Source organism: Prinia subflava, chromosome 8 (genome assembly GCF_021018805.1).
Source record: "Prinia subflava isolate CZ2003 ecotype Zambia chromosome 8, Cam_Psub_1.2, whole genome shotgun sequence".
Lineage (NCBI taxonomy): Eukaryota > Metazoa > Chordata > Aves > Passeriformes > Cisticolidae > Prinia > Prinia subflava.
In genome coordinates this window covers 927,420-943,640 of record NC_086254.1, presented here as the reverse complement: position 1 = coordinate 943,640, position 16,221 = coordinate 927,420, and the positions used below count along the sequence as shown (strand labels likewise).

The 16,221-nt window shown below is 64.7% G+C and overlaps 1 protein-coding gene across 2 annotated transcripts; it reads right to left on the bottom strand.

Annotated features, from left to right (window-relative positions):
- Positions 1–2,233: 2,233 nt before the first annotated feature.
- On the bottom strand, positions 2,234–15,052 carry SEPTIN4 (septin 4). 2 transcript variants are annotated; one of them, XM_063402352.1, is made up of 12 exons: positions 14,733–15,052; positions 9,833–10,132; positions 9,511–9,604; positions 9,319–9,405; positions 8,419–8,542; positions 7,853–7,987; positions 7,656–7,773; positions 7,236–7,337; positions 6,766–6,862; positions 6,500–6,662; positions 4,274–4,373; positions 2,234–4,007 (listed from the first exon to the last, which is right to left on the bottom strand). In XM_063402352.1, the coding sequence occupies exons 1-12, from the start codon at positions 14,916–14,918 to the stop codon at positions 3,948–3,950; spliced, it is 1,566 nt and encodes a 521-aa protein (XP_063258422.1). In that variant the 5' UTR covers positions 14,919–15,052; the 3' UTR covers positions 2,234–3,947. The 2 variants fall into 2 exon arrangements, with proteins under 2 accessions (XP_063258422.1, XP_063258423.1); XM_063402353.1 differs by lacking the exon at positions 14,733–15,052 and adding an exon at positions 10,380–12,269.
- Positions 15,053–16,221: the final 1,169 nt, after the last annotated feature.

Below are 16,221 nucleotides of genomic sequence, written 5' to 3'. Positions count from 1 at the left end.
GAGCCGGGTGCAATCGGAATGACTGCTCCTGGCTCCCCTGGATCCAGAGAGATGGGAATGGGTGCAATCAGAGTGACTGCTCCTGGCTCCCCGGGATCCAGAGAGACGGGAATGGGTGCAATCAGAGTGACTGCTCCTGGCTCCCCGGGATCCAGAGAGACGGGAATGGGTGCAATCAGAGTGACTGCTCCTGGAGCCAGGAGAGGCGGAGCCGGGAATGGATGTGACAAGTGGAGAAGAGGTACGAGGGAGGGGAGAAAGAACTGGAGACAGTACCTTGGTTTCTGGATTCGAAAATATGAGAAAAGGTGGGGCTTCAGGGGCTCTCTCATAGGGAAAAATATCATTAATTATATAAGGAACAAATGAATAAGTAGGGAAGGGGAAAAGGGAAATTGAAAGGAAGGGGAAAGGGAAACGACAGGACTGATGCCACCTGAGATCTCATCAAGTGTCAGGTGTGGGTGGCACAGAAAGAGTTTAGAGATTTCCTTTGCTGCCCTAAGAATCCTTTATTCCCTTCCTCCGAGCTCGGTTGGAGCTCCAGCAGGGATGCTGCAACCAGTGCCAGGACTGGTGAGAAACCAAAAATAGGACATTGAGGAATTGCATGGAATCATTTGCCATGTTGAAATATCAATCTCTGCCTTGGGAAGGTTAGGTTTGAGTGGGTTTGAGGCTTTTTATTTTTAAAGGTGTGATGAAAATCACATGGAATGGAGTGCAGGGAAGGGTGAGCACACCTGGGGCTGTCACTGGAGTATCAGTGCTGGGTTTTGTCCTCTGGGAAAAGGGGAGCCGGGTAAATCAGCCAGTCTAGGGCTAAAAGCAAAGGCTCTGTTGGATGTTTTGGGGAGGGAGAGGCAGCCAGGGGATCCTTCTTGGAGCTGCAATGGTGGGATGTGGGAGGTTTGTCTATCCCAGTCTTTGGGGTGAGAGCTGCTTCCAGCCAAGAAAGCACAAATGTTTTCCATTCCCATGTTGATAAGAGGGTTCATGGCAGGGATGGTGGGGTTTGGCTGGGTGAAGAGCAGAAATTGGGATCAAAGCCACAATGAGGCTCAGCATCCTGGGCCAAGCAAGGTGGGCCTAAGGCAGTGCTGGTAAGGGAGGGAAGGACCCCAAGGAGGTGGGGTCCAAGCTCTGACCCTTAGCAAGGGGACAAGTGGCCGCAGCAGAGCAGTGGGTGGGGCTGGCAGGTCCCACAAGGCAGCTTTCCTGCACAGCAGAGACCATGGAGCACCTTAGACCATTTTGGTGGCCTCCTCTGGGCCTGCTCTACCAGCTCCATGTCTGTGCTGGGATGAGCTGGAGGCAGCTCCAGAAGAGTCTCAGGAGAGCGGGGCAGAGGTGGGGAGCATCCCCTCCCTCCCCTGCTGCCCACTCAGTTGGGATGAGCCCAGGAGACACTTGGCTTCCTGGGCTGCCAGTGCCTATGGTCAGCCAGGTCATGTCCCATTTGTCACCCACCAGAACCCCCAGTTCTCCTCCTCCCTCCATCCCTCCATCCCTCCATCCTTCCCTCCCTCCACCCCTCCCCAGTCTGTGCTGGCCCTGGGGATGGCCCTGCCCCAGGTCCCTGACCCTGCACTCAGCTGGGCTGGATCAGCCCAAGGGCTCTGTGGGGAGGAGACGGAGGGGATGCAGGAGCAGGGGTGGGGGATTGGGGTGCAGGGTGGGATAATGGGGTGCAGGGGGATGATGCCCACTGGGAGGCAGCTGGAGATGCAGCCCATCCACTCCTGTGCTGCTCCGCCCACCCCTCCTGCTCCTCCCCCCCAGCAGCTTCTGGGGGACCCACACCGCGGTGACTGGGCACAGGTACAGGTGGTGTCTCCTGGCAGAGCTCCCCCACTGCGGGGGGACACAAGGGTGCCCAAGGGTAGCACATAGAGGGCAATTCCATCACCGGCTCAGGTTCGGCCCTCCCCACTCCTATCCCAGCCCCACACCAGAAGCACCCAGCACCCCAAGGCGTGTGAGAGGGGGAGAACCTCTCCTTGTGGCCCCCCATCCCTGAGCTGGATCCCAAGGGGCTCTCCCACCACACCCCGAGCTGGGTGTCCCTGTCAGTGCAGCATAAACCCCGCGATATGCATTTTGAGCTTTTTCCAAGGGGACAAGAACTGGGATCAAGGCACCACAGGGTGGGACACCACCAGCCTCAGAACGTGGGTGCCCAGGGCTGTGGGATGCCCCTGTCCGGTGGAAGCCACGTGGTGTTGCAGACAAGCAAGGTCAGCCGTATTTATTGAGAATGGTTGTGGAGGGATAAAAATATTTCCACTACTCTATAAGAATTTATAAACCTATACTCTCTGATCCGTTAATAAATGCCTCTAGGACTATCATGCCAGGGGAGGGGCTTCTGTAAGAAAATAGCGAGATTAAAAAAAGGAAAGCGCTAAATATTCCCTGCTGGGCCCTGCCCAAGGGGGCCCTGTCCATGGGGGCCACAGGACCCCCCGCTGGCATGGGGACATGGGGGGCACAGGCCAGATGCTGCCCTGGCCCCCTGCAGCCCCCACCCCTGAGCCCCGGCTGGGCACAGCCCCTGCCAGCCACGCCTCACCCGGGGGACCCCTTGGGGAGCCCTGATGGGGACAGGACACATCCCCACGCCAGCAGGCTCCCAGTGATCCCACTGCTCCCAGTCCTGCCTGCATTCTCACCATCCCCTGTGGCTTTCCCATACCCAGGAGGGGGTTTGGATCCGTGTCCCCAGGGGTGCTGCGAGAGGTGGCCAGGCCTGACCCTAGGGACACACAGTGGGGCTTTGCAGGAAGCAACACAGCTGGGGACATCCTTGGGGACACAGGAACACTACACAGAGCCCTGCAGGATGGTGACATGGCTGGGGATATCCCAGGGGGACACAGGGATGCAAAATAGCTCTGTGGGAAAGCAACACAGATGGGGACAATCTCGGGGGGACAGCCTGCAGTGCTCTGTAGGGCAGCAACACCAACCAGGACATGGCAGGGAACAGGGACACCACGGGGGACATGGGGACACGCAGCACTGCTTCGCTGCGAAGCAACATGGATGGGGATATCCTTGGAGAATACACAGGGCTGCTGTGCCAAGAAGCAGCAGGGACAGGGACATCCTGGGCACACAGGGACACCACAGACAAGCAAGTGGCAGCAGGGGCTGAAATTCCAGCCAGGGCTGGTGCTGTTGCCATGGGGTGAGAGGTGTCACGAGCACAGGGCATTCATTATTGCTTTACAGGGGCAACATCATGGGGGGCTGGGGGTGCCCAGCCTCTGATTTGAGGTTCAAGGGATTGTCCCTGGGGACATTGATTCTGCAGTGCTCCCTGTGCCACAGCCCTGCCATCACTCAGTGGGGACAGGGTGAGGACACAGGGCTGGACACTGACAAGCTACAGTCCCCTGCACTGGTGTTGGCATGGAGCAGGATGGTAACTGTCCCTCCGACCCCTCTGTCCCCTGTGGTCCCCAGGAGCTGCTGTCCCTCCACGCCAGCCCAGGCCAGGGGAGCAGCCCTGTTCCCTACAGAGGGGCAGCAGGGGCCTTTGAGGGGCTGGCACCAGTGCCCCCCTTTCCTCTTCCTTTAAGCCAGGGCCAAGCTGAGCATAAAGGCCGTAAGCAGGGAGCCCAGGGTGACATGGGGACAAGGGACACAGGCTGGCCAGAGCCCTCCCCAGAGCTGTGGAAAAATTGGAAACCAAAACTTGGGGGACCAAGCTGTCCCCAGTGAGGTGGGGGGGACCGGAGCAGGGGACCCCGGGTTGGGTGCCCTGTCCCTCGCTGTCCCCTCGTGTCCCCACAGGCGCTCCGCGGTTGGATAAGGCGATGCCGCAGCTTAAGGTGGTGGGTGGGTGTTGGTACCGAGTCTGGCAGCGGGGCCGGGCGGGTGGAGCGTGATGTAAACATTTCTGATCTGGGGCCAGGAGTGGGAGGAGGAGGAGGAGGGACGGGCTAGTGTGAGTCCTTCATCTGCTTCTGGATCTTTTGCAGCATCTCCTGCATCCGCCGCAGCTGGAAGGGAGGAGAGCTGGGATTGTGGATGGTGCCAAGCCCCAGCCACGCAGCTCCTGTGCAGGTGTGGCCCAGGCTCAGCATCCCAGACAAGCTGGGATCGCCAAGAGCTGGGGAGGGGGGAACCCTTGGATGCTTCAGACCCTGCTTGTTGGAGCAGCAGCCGTCAGCATGCTGCAGCAAGGGTGGCTCCTGACGGCTGTGCCATCGCCGTAGCCGGAGGGAGCCGGGACGGGGGCTGGGGGCTCAGCCTGCCCCACACTCACCTCCTCATCCTTCTCCCGGATGAGCTTCTCCGTCTCCACGTCCGGCACCGAGGGGATCACGGGGATGGGGAAGTCTGTCCCGCTCTCCCGGGTCAGCTTGCTGTGGATAGAGAGAGGAGGTGACAGTGCTGCCCCAGTCCCTCCAGGACATTCCCCTGTGGGTGCCCCAACCCCTGCAGGTCCCCAGCACACCCAGCACAGCCCCTGGGCCACCATCACAGTGGCTTTTTCCAGGCAAAGGAGATGTGAGCAGTCCCAGGCAAACCGCAGCACCCCCAGCCTGCCACTCATGAACCAAGGGGGGACCCAGGGACTTCATCCAGACCCTCCCAATATGGGGAGAATCCCACTGGGGCTGGGGTGTCCTGGGCCAGTATTTTCCCTGCTACTTTAAAACATCAAAACCTCAGCATCTCCCCTCTGACCCCTGGTCTCAGGGTGGGCTCTCCAGGCACTCCACTGCCCTGCCAGCCCCAGGGATGCTCCACACCCTGTTCAGGAGCCTCTGCCCCCATTCATTCTCCATTCCCAGTGGAGAGATCAGCAAGCATCCCCCGAGGCCACGCCACCGTGCAGGACCAGCGCCAGCCCGCTCGATGGCTTCTCCCATGCCCACGGCCCTGGGAGGGACCAGCTCTCCCGCCCATCCCTGTGGATGCCACGTGCCACCCCAGCGGGTGACAAGGCCAGGACACCAACAGCGGCTGGCAGGGTCTCGTGCTGCCACGTGCCATCACTACATGCCACCGCCAGCACGGCGCCTCCGGGCCAAGGTGATGGACACGGGCGGGACAGGCTGTCCCTGCCCCGCGGGGTCCCGCCGTGCCGGGGGCTGGGCCAGGCCCGCATTTGGCCGCCTCAGAAGCTGCTTTGGAAGACGCTGCCGTTGTCTCGGCTCTCGCCGTGGGGTATGTGAGGAGCACGCGGAGCTCCGGACAGCCCTGGAAGCGCTGTGAGGCTGGAGCCAGGCACCAGCAATGGGGTGAGCAGCAAAGGCTCTCAGCACCCCAAAATCGCATCCCGGGAGGGCAGCAAGATGGGGGCACCCTTCCCTTGGGCAGCCTTGGGGGCTCAGTGCCACCAAATACGGACACATCCCCCAAACCTGGGTGAGCCTGGGTGAGCACACAGTGTCCTTTGGCAGAGCAGCTTGTCTGGGACACGAGTGGGTGACCACAGGGCCGGCTCGCCCCGAGGGCAGCCGCCTGGCCCTCGCACGGGCACAGAAGGACCAAGACAGTGTTGGGTACCAACAAGCATTTTATAGAGGGCCAGGGGGTGGCAGGGGGAGCGGGGCAGGGCCCAGTGCGGCCCTGGCCGGCCCCGGCTCAGTCGGCAGAGCAGTTCCCGCAGCACAGCCTCAACACGGAGGATTGGCTCCTGCCCCGGGGCACACAGGGAGAGACACTTAGAGGTGCCTAGAGAGGTGCCTATAGCCACAGCACGGCTCCAGCCCCCCGGCACCCACGGAGCCCCCACTCGCTCCCACACTGCTCCAACCCCCGGCTGGAGGGTCCCACCGGCTTGGAGGGGTTCCCTCAGCACCTCGGGGTGGCTAAAGTGGATGTGGGTGCCGTGAATTCAGCTCATCCGCGAGCAGAGCTCCAACACCAGCTTTTGTTGGGCTCCTGCTCTGGCGCTGGAGCCTGCAGGGATGCAAGGGCCCCCTCCCTGTTGGAGCATCCCCCCACAGCCAGCCCCAGGTAGATGCAGGATACCCTCAGTCCTGAAGCATCCCCTGAGACACATTCAGCCCAGGGGGGACACAGGGTCCCACCCTTGCTGCCAGAGCACACCCCTGGTCCCCAACCCAGCCCAGCCGTGGGGGCACATGGGATCCCTCTCACTGCTGGAACACACCCCTGGTCCCCAGCCCAGCCCTGGCGAGATGCAGGGCCCCCCTCACTACCAGAGCATCCCCCCAGCCACCCCGGGGTCACAGGGTACCCCTCTCTGCTGGAATATCCCAACTAAGAAAGAGCCAGCCTCGGGGGATGCAGGGCCCCCTCACTGCTGGAGCATCCCCCCCCGCCAGGCACTCCCAGCCCAAGGGCACAGGAGGGGCCCCTCACCACACTGGGGCTCCCCAGCACAGCACCGGGGCTCCCCGGCACGGACCCACTCACAGCCCTGCCCCACCGACACCGCCATTTGCAGTGGGTGGGGTCACTCCAAAGAGAGGAGCCCCCGCTCCAGCCCCGCCCCGACCCCGGCCCTGCCCCGTACTTGCGGTTCCGCTCCTTGACCACCATGCGGGTCATGCTCTGGATGCACTGCGTGCGGTAGTTCTCATAGTGCGTCTCCCGCGTCACGTCCTTGAGGTCCTGCATGTGCGTCCTCACCAGCATCGTCCGCAGCTTCACGAAGTCGCAGTGGGACGGGTTCTCCACTGCGGGGGAGGCGGGGTCAGGGGCCACCCCACCTGCCTGTCCCCACCCCCGGGGCTGCCATGGGCGCACCGTGTCCCCGTCCCCAAAGGGCAGGGGCGTTACCTTCCACGATGCCCCAGGGGTAGAGGCGCCCGCGGACGCGCCGGCCCTTGGCCTCCACCACCGTGTTGCTGCCGATGACGGCAAAGGGGATGCTCTCCTGTAAGGGCGTGGGGCGTCAGCAGGGCCCTGCCATGACCCCCACCTGCCAGGACCCACACCCCTCCACGTGCCCTCCTCGGCTGGGTCCACCACCGTTTGCCAAGATATCCCAAAGGCCCGGCTGTGGAGAGCCCCAGTGGGACAGCACAGGTCGTGCCATCAGTTTCTCCACCCAAGACCCCCACCAAAAAGCTGCTGGTGTCACCCATGGGATCTTGGTGACACATCTAAGTAGTGAGATATGTGCCAGCCCCCCTGTGTTGGAGAGCTTGCATGGCCCCAAAGAGTCCTGCAGCTACCCCAGGGTGACGTGTCCTCCTGGCCACGGGGCTCTGCCCCTCCAGTGATGGAGCCAGAGGAGCCAGACCCACCTTCAGTGCCTGGTCCTGCAGCTTGAATTCCTCATCCTCATCCGAGTCACACTCAGGGAATTGGTAGATGCGGATGCCATAGTGGTCGATCTCCTCCCGGATCTGGAGGCAAACAGCCCCCTAAGGGCAGAGCTCCAGCCTCGGGAAGGGCATGAGAGGCACCACACTGGGCCAATGGCCTCCAAAACCTGTTTCCCCCAAGCAGATGTCATGAACACCCCCCAAGTCCTTCCAACCCCCAGCTGAGCCCAGGGCAGATGTGTCCTTGGTGGCCATGGGGGCAACACGGTCTTCTACATTGGTTTGAATCTGGAAAATGCTCCAGGGCAAATTCCAGGCAGGAAATGGATGGAGACCGCAGGTCACCCCTATGCCCAGGGACCTTCTGGGATAGCTCCCAGCTGGCCCACCTCCCCTCACCTTGTTCTTCATGCGCTCCACCTCAGCAGGGGTCAGGGTGTCAGCCTTGGCCAGCACAGGCACGATGTTCACGCGCTGGTGCAGGGCTCTCATGAACTCCACGTCCAGGGGCCGGAGCCTGCGGGGGGAGCCTGGTGAGCCCTGTCCCACTGAGCCCTGCCCAGCCCCCCCGGCAGCGCGGGCAGGGCTGCCCGTACCCATGGCCGAAGGGCGAAATGAAGTAGATGCAGCAGTGCACTCGGTTGTCCTGGATGTTTTTCCGGTTGAGGCCACTTTCGTCACGGAAATACTGCTCGAACTGCTGGTCGATGTAGTCGGCCACTGGCTTCCAGCTGCAGGGACAGTGAGATGACACCGAGTCCTCTGTGGGACGCCCCCACTCTCTATGGACCCCCAGCTCAATACCTCCCATGGCTCAGCATCTAAGCCCAGTGAGCCTTGAGCATCCCACCCACAATGGGTTGTTTGTCCTGGGAGACTCCCACCCCATGGCACTCAGCATCCCACCTGGCCTGGGGACAGTCCCCACCCCGTGGCACTCAGCATCCCACCCGGCCTGGGGACAGTCCCCCCCCGTGGCACTCAGCATCCCACCTGGCCTGGGGACAGTCCCCACCCCGTGGCACTCAGCATCCCACCCGGCCTGGGGACAGTCCCCCCCCGTGGCACTCAGCATCCCACCCGGCCTGGGGACAGTCCCCCCCCTGTGGCACTCAGCATCCCACCCGGCCTGGGGACAGTTCCCCCACCCCGTGGCACTCACCACTCAGTGTTGTTGACAGCATCCCCAAAGCCCGGCGTGTCCACGATGGTCAGGCGCAGCTTGACCCCCTTCTCCTCGATGTCCACCACGTGCTTGGTGATCTCCACTGTCTGCGTGATGCGCTCTGTGGGGAGGGACACGTTACCAGGGGGGACACCAGGGAGGGTGGAGGTGACATGCTGCGACCCCTGGGTGTCATCCCAGCTGAATCAGCCCCAACACACGCCATGCTCCAGCCCAGGAGGGGATGCTCCATGCTGTGGTCCCCACATCCCCATGAATGCGCACCCGTCCCCTGGTGGCTGTGCCACTGCCACCCCAGGACCACAGCTCAGGCAGCACAGGGGTCTGCTGGGGCTGGGCCTTGCTACAGGAGCATTTCAGGTGAGCCCACAGCTCCAGACTGCACGTGCCCCTTCACCCCAGGATCCTCCATGTCCCTGCATCTCCAAGGATGCTCCTACTGCATTGTGTGTTTTGGCTTTCACTCCAAGCAATGGAAACAAATCAAACAAACCCCTCTAACTCCTGGGGATTTAGGCAAGTTTGGGCCATTTTAATCTAAAAATTGGCTGCAGCTGAACTGGCATTGTGCCCCAGGCCCTGACTGTCCCCAGCCTCCCAGAAATGCTGCAGCTTCAGCCAATCTCCAACAAGCCAGGGCTTGTTTTTCCTGTGGAAATAAAGTCCCCGTGGGGGGTCCCCTTCCTGTGCAGAGGGGTCCCCACTGCCTCCGAGCTGTCCCCAGCGCCAGTGGGCAGCTGGCAACACAGCACATGTCATTTCAGAGGAGCCTGGCTGGGCAGGGAGAAGGGCTGCAGCCCCTGGGAGCATCCCTGGGCTTTGCCACTGCCCAGGTCACCCAGGACACCCCTCTGGGCCGTGACTGTACCCCCTGACCTTCGGCGTTGAGCAGCTTGCGGTCCCTGTACATGTCCGTCAAGAAGAGGCTGTTGACCAGGGTGGACTTGCCCAGCCCAGATTCCCCTGAGAAAGCAGGACAAAGATGAGGGGGGGCAGCCAGTGTACCCACTCCAGGGTGTTTGGGATCCAGAGTGGGGTCAGCACCCCAGGCTGGCTGGGCCCCCGTACCTGCCACCATGAGGGTGAAGTCGAAGCCCTTCTTCACCGACTTGCGATGCACCTGGTTGGGCAGTGTGGCAAAGCCCACGTACTCCTTGTCATCCTGCAGAGAGCAGAGGGGACATGGGACAGGGACACCAGCAGCCCACCTCCTACCCTGGAAAGCCCCCCCATTCCTCCTGCCCTCAAAGGGATTCCCAGCACCAGAGTTCTGGAGGATGAGGCCATGCCTGCCAGAAGCCTTTGTGTTCACAAGATGGGAACATCCTCCATCCCGCAGCCCCTCGCCCCAGGTATGCGTCCCTCCCTTCCCCATGGACACATCCTGCACCTCAGAGGAGTCGTAGGGGTCCAGCTGCCCCCAGGGGCTCCGCGGGCGGTTGGGGCTGGGGGGCGGGGGGGCGGCGATGTGCTGCTGAAAATCCGGGGGCCGAGAGCGGGAGAAGATCCTGCAGTCCCTCTCATCACTGGCTTCGTCTGGGGGGACCCTGGCCACGCTGCCTAGGGCATGGCCGGGCTCCCGCCGGCCCTCTGGGGCCTCCACCTTCCTGGTGCTGTCAGCTGGTGGGCAATCCCGCAGGAACTGGGTCAGCTCAGCCTCGTCCGAGTCCTCCTTCAGGAAACGCTTTATCTGGGGACCAAGGGAGGAGGTGACACTGGTGGTGGCAATGCCAGCCTGAGATGGCAGCACCCAGCTCAGCCTCATAAGCCCCAAGCCGCAACAGCCAGACTCGTGCATCCTAAAGGTGGCAGGGATGGGAGGAGAGATGGAACACGGCCATCCCCGGGGACCAGCCACCACCCTGGGAACAGCCTCGGGGACAGCCATGGGGATGGCAGTGGGGACAGCTGTGGTCCCTTGCACCTCGGGCGCTTACGACTTGCGGCGTGGGGACGGCAGCCAGCTCCTGGGACTCCGGGGGACAGGGGTGGGCACCTTCCCCCTGGGCACCCCGCCACTCCTTGGGGTCTTCTGGGGCAGCCAGGACCCCCCCGCGCCCCATGGCCTGCCAGGAGGACAAAGAGGGAGCCGGGAGGAGGCAGAGAGAACGAGAAGAGATGAGCAGTTGTGGGGTGACCTGAGCGGGGCTGCAGGCAGGGGAAGGCAGATGTTGGGCAGGGATCCCTTGGTGCCCGTGCCCCCCACCCGCTGCCCGCTCACAGGCTGTCAGCATGGGCGGTGGCTCAAGGGGGTCCCGTCCCCACAGTCCCAGGAGACAGCCCGGGCAGGGGACCCGGCCGACAGACATGACCAGGACCCCGAGGCCTCCTCACCCTGGCTCTGCCTGTCCCGGAGGGGGCAAGGGCTGCCCCCAGCTGCTGCCCTGTGGGGTGGCGGGGCTGGGACGAGGGATGGGGACACCAGGATTGGGATGGCTCCGCATCCTGTTTACAAGCGCTGGCGGGAGGACACGCGTTCCCAAGGGCACGTCCGGCAGAGGCTCCCGTGGGACCAAGCCCTGCTGCCAGCAGGCACCAATGTCCCCAAGATCTCAAGGCAATTGCTAGGCGAGCCCAGCCCCACGGGCAGTGAGACTCCAAAGGAGAGGCACGCAGGGGCCGGGGGAGCCCGTAACTCTGCAGGCTCCCAGCCGGGGGTCAGTGCCGCCCCAGACCGGGGCCTCGAGGAGAGATCCCTCCGTGGGGACACGTGTGCTCCCCTTCGCCGTGTCCCCGCTGGCTGGCGGGGCGGGCAGCGGTGCCGGCGGCAAGGCGAGATGCGCGGAATTAGCGGGCTGGAAACAAGGTCACGGCGCTGCCGCGGCTGAGCGCTCGCACGCCGGGCCCCGCTCCCGCTGCCCCCGCGGCCACAGCACGGGGACCACGGGGCCAGGCTGCGGGGCAGCAGGTGGCCCCACGGCGGGGGCTGCGGGACCCCCGTGCTCCCCTCTGCCCCAGCAGGTCCCGAGTGCTCGGTGGGTCTGTGTGATCGCAGCATCCTCTTCCTCACCGCCCTTGACCTGGGGGGCCTCAGCGCCAGCCCCCAGCACAGCACAACCCGGCCGGGGACACTCGGGGATGGGAGGTGATGCCACCACCAGCGGCGAGCGCTTCCAGCCCTACTGCCGCTCCATCTCTCGGGGCTCCAGCCCTTTGCGGCTCGTCCTCTCCCCCCACCCCTGGCCGATTAACTCGGCAGTGCCGCTGCACCGAGGTTTGCGCCGCATCCTTGGGGTTCCTGCAGTAAGTGCGGCCCCCGGCAGGGCTGTCCCAGGGACAGAGGACCAGCTGTGGCACCATCCCGCAGCACCGAGGTGGTCCGTGCCTCCCACTCCCCTCTCCCGCCGCGCCGGGGACGGGCGCTGCCCCCGTACCTCTTGCCCAGGCTGCAGCTCGGGGTAGGTGGCCATGGCACAGCCGGTGTCGCCCGTGGCCAGCAGAAGATGCCGAGTGGCACCGACTGTGCCGAGGGCTGGGGAGCAGAATTAGCATAACTCCACCCTGGGCAGGCTCCGCGCCGGGCGCCCGCGGCACCCGGGAGCCAGGCACGGCCCCTGCAAGGGGCACGGCGGGGAGAGCGACCCCCGGGCAGAGCCAAACCCAGCTCCTGCCCGGCTGTGGCCATTTCAAGGACCAGCCATCCTTGAAAACATCCAGGACCACCACCAGCAACACCAGCACCACCAGCACCCCTTGGCTGAACACACAGATTGGCTAGAGCCCAGGAGGACATTCAGTCCTTGGAAACACTTCTGTCCCAGGACAAAACCCCTCTCCATCCTGGGACAAAACTCCCTCTGTGCTGCCCCTCCATCCCAGTGCACACCATGTCCACTCCCACTGCCCACCTGCAGCACACCCCAGCAGGGCTCCACAGTCTCTCTGAGGTCAGAAACCCATTTTTCCCCACAGTTTAGCACCCGACAATTAAAGCTTCCCAACGTGGCTCCAAGCTGGGCCTGGCTAGGAAGGACTCAGCCCTGGACTGGGATGCTGCCCACCACAGGGATCCCAGGCAGAAGTTCCAGCATTCCTGCCTTGGCTTTCCCGGCTCATCCCTGGGAGGAGAAGGGTTACAGTGCCCCAGGAGGAGCCGTGGGTGGCAGTCAGGGTTCCCCAGCTGTCACTTCGGGGTCACCAGGGACGGTGATTCACCTTGATGTGTGTCGAGATGTATCAGAGCAGCTCAGGCGCGATCCAGGGTCGCTCGGCCGCTTTCCAAGCGTCCCAGCCCGCACTCCCGGCAGGAGCAGGGATTTACGGCAGTGAGAGCCCGGGGCTGTGCTGGTGCCCCCGTAAGCAGATTACACACGCGGCTGAGTGCAAGCCAGCCTCACACCCGGGCTGTCAGCGGCCCCGCAGCCCCAGCGAGGGCCACACGCGCCGCCTCGTCCCCGCCTGTCACTCCACATCGCTCCGTCCCCGCGCAGTGACAGCCCGAGAGACGCGGCGCGGGGGACACGGGGGCAGCGGGCAAAGCCTGACCTAGGAAAGCCACCGGCTGCCCCTGAGCATCGTTCCACGGGTACCACATAATCACGGGAGGTGTTCTCCTTGCCTGCTTCTGCAGGGAAAGGAAGGGGACATCCCGGCGAGGTGCTGTCCCTACCGCCAGGCTGACAGAGGCGTTCCCAAGCCCTCTAAAGGTGACACGCAGAATGCCACCTCACTATGGCTGAGCATCCCAGGCACAAACGCTGTCCCAAAGGCACGAAGCCCACGCAGGACAAGCCCCCAGAGAAGCCCAGCGCTGCCAGGACCAGGCCAGCTCGTTCACAGGGAGACAGAACCTGGGCTGTGCCTGCTCGGCCCCGCCTCTGGGGGCACGGGATGCTCCCCCCGGAGGATCAGGGTATCCCCGGCTCTGCCATCCCACCCATCAGCAGCATTCCAGTGGGAAACTGAGACTCCCGGCAGCTGCAAGAGGAGCAGGGTGCTGGGCGCCCTAAGGCAGGCTGAGGTGTGAGTCCCGGGCAGGGGTCAGCACCAGGCAGGTGAGCACGGGGGATGAGAGCCACAGCCCTTGGTGCAGCAGCTCCAATCCCTCTCCCGCAGGGAATCCTCCAGCTTGAAGGACCTGTGAGCACCTGAGCGGGGACCTCAGGATGGGAGCATGAGCAGTGGCTCCCTGTTAGCCGGGACACGACAACGAGGCCAGTCCAGGCTGGAAACCAGGTGGGGCTGGCAGGTTCTGACCCACTCAGAGCCGGGAGCAGAGATCGGGGAGGAACCAGTGCTCATGCTGCTCCTCCGGGCCAGCTAGGAACTGCTTTGGGGACAGAGGGATGTGGCACCGGTGGCAGGGGCAGCGGCTCTGCCTCTGTGGGTCCTTCTGGAGAACCTCCAGCCCCAGCTCACCCCACGTGCACGGGCGAGGGAGCCCAGCTGCCCCCGGTCCCCAGCTGTGGCTGCTGTCCCCCCGCGGTGTTTCCGAGGCCGCTGTGTGCATCCCAAAGGCTCCGTCTGGAGCCTGTCGGGAGGGCGCTCCGTTGCGACACGCTCCGCCAGCCGCCCTCCTCTCTGGTTCCGCTGCGTCCAGCTCCGAAAGAATGTGCCGGGCTGGTTCCCACGGCGGCTGCCGGGGCAGCGCGGCCGCAGCGCTCCCCACCGAGGCCACTTGTCCCAGCGGCCACAGCCCGGTGCCACGCGAGCCGCGGCCGCAGCCCGCCGTCCTCACCCCCACCCTGGGCACAGCCCGAGGTCCCTGCAGAGACGTGGCCCGGCCGAGCGGCTCCTGGGGACCTGCCACCACCGCGGAGGAGCGGGGCAGAACGAGCTCCCGCGGGTTGAGAATGCCAGCGGCGGCTCCAGACCTTGCCGGTGAGTACAGAGACGGCTCCATGCGTGTGACGGTCCCGGCCGAGGACCCGGCCAGGCTGGCAGTGCCACCAGCCAACAGCCAGGGACCGATGCTCGGCCCTGAGCCACTCCAGAGCAGCTCCCGCTGCCCATGCACGGACACCCGTGGGGGGAGCGCAGGACGAGGGGAGACGCAGGTGACGCTGCCGAGCGCTGCCCTCCCGGATGCCCCGGTAAGGGCCCGTAGCTCCCCCGCCTCCCCCGGCGCTGCCGCCCGCCGGGGCTGGGCAGGTGCTGCCCCGCCGCCCGTGGCCCCCCCGCGCTCCGCTGCGGCACCGGCGGCCCCGGTCCGCTCCGCCCCCGCGCACCGTCACCTTCACGGAGGGCAGCGGGCTGCGGGCGCGGGCCCGTGCCACGGTGCGGGGCGGTGCGGGGCAGCCCGGGCCGGGCCGGGCCGGGCCGGGCCGGTCCCACGTCCGCGCCGGCCTTACCATGGCTGCGGCGCCGGGCGCCGTCCGGGAGCGGCGGCTGCCGATGGGCACGGCCGGGCCCCGCCGCGGATTAGCAGAAATAGCAGCGGCGGGGGCGGGGGCGGCCCCGGGGCGGGGCGGGCGGGGGAGCAGGCGGGGCAGCCGCTCGGCATCACCGGCAGCGGCACCGAGCACCGGCACCGGCATCGGCAACAGCGCCCGGCACCGCGCACTGCACACGGGCACCGGCAGCGGCACCAGCACTCGGCGCCGGCACCGGGCCCGAGCAATGCACACCGAGCACCGGCACCAGCACCGGCACCGGGACCAGACACCACACACCGGGCACCGGCACCACGCACCGGGCACCGGCACCACGCACTGGGTACCAGCACCTGGCACTGGGCATCAGCACCCAGCCTTGGCGTTCGGCTCTGGCAGCAACACTTGGCATGGCCCCAGGCACTCGCTTTGGCAGCTGGCGCTGGGGCCAGGCTCTGGGAGCTGCACAGTGGCACGGGGTGGTGGCACAGGGCAGCAGCACCAGGCACAGGGCAGCAGCACCAGGCACAGGGCTCCACCATCTGCACTGTGGCACCAGCACCTGGAACAAGACACTGCAGCAGGGGCAGGGCACCAGTACCAGGGACAGGGCACAGGCAGGGCACCAGTGCTGTGTGCTGGGCACTGGCAGGGCCCAGTGCAGGCAGTGGGCACAAGGCCCCAGCACCAGATACTGGTGCAGGTGAGAGGAAATGGCCCCTGTGACAGTGAGTGACCTCCTGGCAATGTCACCAGGCCGTTGCCCTGCAGGTACAGGTACTGTGCAGGAGGCATTGGGCTCCACATCAACCACTGGCTCTTGGGAGCACTGGGCACCACCTAGGGGGTGTTACGTACTGGGAAAACACCCCAGCACCACACATCCCACATCACCTGCTGGGTACCAGGGACTGGCAACTGCAGTGGGCACGGGTCACTAAATCCCAGTCTCTCAGTGCTCCCTCTGCAAAATCCCAGCCTGCCTCCCCCCCGGGCTGCTGCTGAGCCATCCTACCCCTGGCTGTTGGGCTGGCAAAGGGACCCAGACACCCGGCTGGCTGTGCCCCTGTCCCCATCCCCACCCCCATCCCACCTCAGGGATGGCAGCACCTACCCGGGATCCCAGGATGCCCCAAGCCATGTGAGTGGCCATAGCACGCGGCTGTGTCCCCGTGTCCCTCAGGGCAGGGAGGATGCTGGCACCGTGGGCGGGGTTGCCCAGGGCGTTCGTGTTCCGGCCATGAAAGGGGCTGGGAGAACCTTGGCTGTGGTGGCTGCTCCCCGTGGCGAGCAGCTGGCAGAGCTCAGCCCTCCCCAAATTTCAGTCTCTCAGCCCAGCTGCTCCTCAGGACTTTCTTTATCCCACCTCAAACCCACTCCAATCCAGGGAGCTGGTGAGGTCATATGCATTCCCAGCGCATCCCTCTCATGGCCTTCTCCTCCCTTGCCTCAGTTTCCCTGCCCGTGA

Excerpts from the sequence above, each read along its gene's own strand:
- SEPTIN4 (XM_063402353.1), bottom strand. The coding sequence starts at position 10,751 with ATGTCTGTCGGCCGGGTCCCCTGCCCGGGCTGTCTCCTGGGACTGTGG. Across the intron at positions 7,988-8,418 it reads GCTGTCAACAACACTGAGTG|CTGGAAGCCAGTGGCCGACT; the intron begins GTGAGTGCCACG and ends CTGTCCCTGCAG. Across the intron at positions 6,663-6,765 it reads CCCCTGGGGCATCGTGGAAG|TGGAGAACCCGTCCCACTGC; the intron begins GTAACGCCCCTG and ends CCTCCCCCGCAG.